At 48.3% G+C, this 1,748-nt stretch overlaps 1 protein-coding gene across 1 annotated transcript in view; it reads right to left on the reverse strand.

The window, feature by feature from the left end:
* The window catches only part of LOC109536441 (probable multidrug resistance-associated protein lethal(2)03659), a gene marked incomplete at its 5' end in the record, with an annotated part of 3,982 nt that extends 2,588 nt beyond the window's left edge, over positions 1–1,394 (reverse strand). Inside the window, 5 exon segments of the mRNA XM_048667242.1 lie at positions 86–476; positions 533–687; positions 742–957; positions 1,005–1,157; positions 1,210–1,394. Coding sequence (XP_048523199.1) covers positions 86–476; positions 533–687; positions 742–957; positions 1,005–1,157; positions 1,210–1,394 — 1,100 coding nt within the window.
* Between the last annotated feature and the right edge of the window lie 354 nt (positions 1,395–1,748).

A 1,748-nucleotide genomic window follows, 5' to 3' on the forward strand; every position in this document is an offset into this window, starting at 1 on the left:
GTCGGAAAGCACGGGAGATCACTTCGCCCACTGCCTCATCGCCTTTGATAATGTCCACCGCAGTTGTGGACGAAACGTCCGGAAGAAATTCCCATAGACCACGGCTCCAAAGCCGGGAAAACATTCCTAAATGTGAACCTCCATCTACCTTGGAAAATCGGTTCAAAATCCTGCCGGCGCTGTTGGTATTGAAGAAGCTCATCGCCGCCCTCGTAATGTTCTGGAACATGTTGTTGTGCAAGTTGGTGGAGGCGCGCATGCAAACGCTGAAGAACACGAAGACGCGAACCATCGTAAAAATGATCAGCAGCACCATCAACGTGCTGTAGATGTACATGCAGGTTTCCCGGGAAAAGTGCCAAATGTCCAGGTGGGGGCTTGAGCTGTGCAGGCTTGAATTTCCTGCTGGTGTTGCGCCAACAGTGTTGTTAGATGAGCGGTGATCTTTCAGGAAGTGCTGCTGCTCAATGTATACCCTGGAAGAATTGGGCGTGCAGCTGAAAGGGCCTGGATGGGTTGAAAAGGCGCTAACCAGAAAGTGATGAAGTAGTCTGTTAGACTGCCGATGAACTGGGCGACTAGGAAAAGGAACAGCGTCAAGCAAATGGTGCAGGCGTTGCCTCCAGCCTTGAAGTAGGCGGAATAGACCTTGAAGCCCACAGATCCGGAGCTTCTGTGCTCCTCCACCTGCAACATGGTTGAACCTTTACCACCACTCCAACCTTCCCCAAGGGGCGTTACCAATTGGGGCGTGTCTTCCACGGAAGATGAGCTGTGTATCGACAATGTGCGCTCTTTGGCCTGCGATGGCTGTCTTTCGAACTCGTTTTTCCTCGCGTCGTCTTCAGCGCTTCTCTCCGAGAGCAAATTAGTGAAGTCCAAACCGCTGCTCCGCAGCTCCTTGTAGGTGCCCTCCGCTTTGAGGAAGCCATCGTCCAACAAGACTATGTGATCTACCTAAAGACTAGCTAAAGCTCCCATTGCCTACCAATTGTGTCACTCACATCCTTCAGATACTGCAACTGGTGCGTAACTAAAACTACAGTTTTATCGCGCAGGAACCTGGTGATGCACTGATCAAACAAGGCCTTCCCTACGTGAGTGTCCACAGCAGATAGGGGATCATCCAGCAGATAGATGTCGGCTTTTTTGTATACCTGCAAGGAAGTGTTGGTGGGTTGGGAGGGTAGAGCGATCGCGGTTGCTTACAGCTCTGGCAAGGTTTATTCTGGCTCTTTGGCCGCCGCTCAGCGAAATGCCTCTATCGCCTACAACGGTTTTGTCCCCGTGAGGCAGCAGCTGGAAGTCCCGCTCTAAGGCACATTTCCTTACTACCGTGTTATAACGCGGTTTGTCCATCGGCTGTCCAAACAGGATGTTTTGTCTTACTGAGCCTGAAAATCCAGAGACGTTCAACTGAGACTCTGGACAACTGGACGTTTGCGGCTAAACCGTTTGATTTTTGAAAAGTAGAGCAATTCCGGGAGAGATGAGCCACCTTTTTTGATTCGAGTCTATCTTCACTAAAAATAGCTTTATCGACGCAAAAAAATGTTGTCGAGGGTAATACCACGAGTGCTTTGAAATTACCGATAATTTTTCACCATTGCATGTTTTGTAAGGAAAACATGCCAGAGTGAAGAATTGTATGGTCAATTTTAAAGCTCGAGTGGTATTTAGTGAGATTATTTCTCGAATGAAATACGACATTAAGAAATAAGTAATTAGTATATATCATAATGTTTAAC

The sequence above is a fragment of the Dendroctonus ponderosae genome, unplaced genomic scaffold, assembly GCF_020466585.1.
Source record: "Dendroctonus ponderosae isolate FM_Combo_2020 unplaced genomic scaffold, Dpon_F_20191213v2 Dpon_F_20191213_6, whole genome shotgun sequence".
Classification (NCBI taxonomy): Eukaryota; Metazoa; Arthropoda; class Insecta; order Coleoptera; family Curculionidae; genus Dendroctonus; species Dendroctonus ponderosae.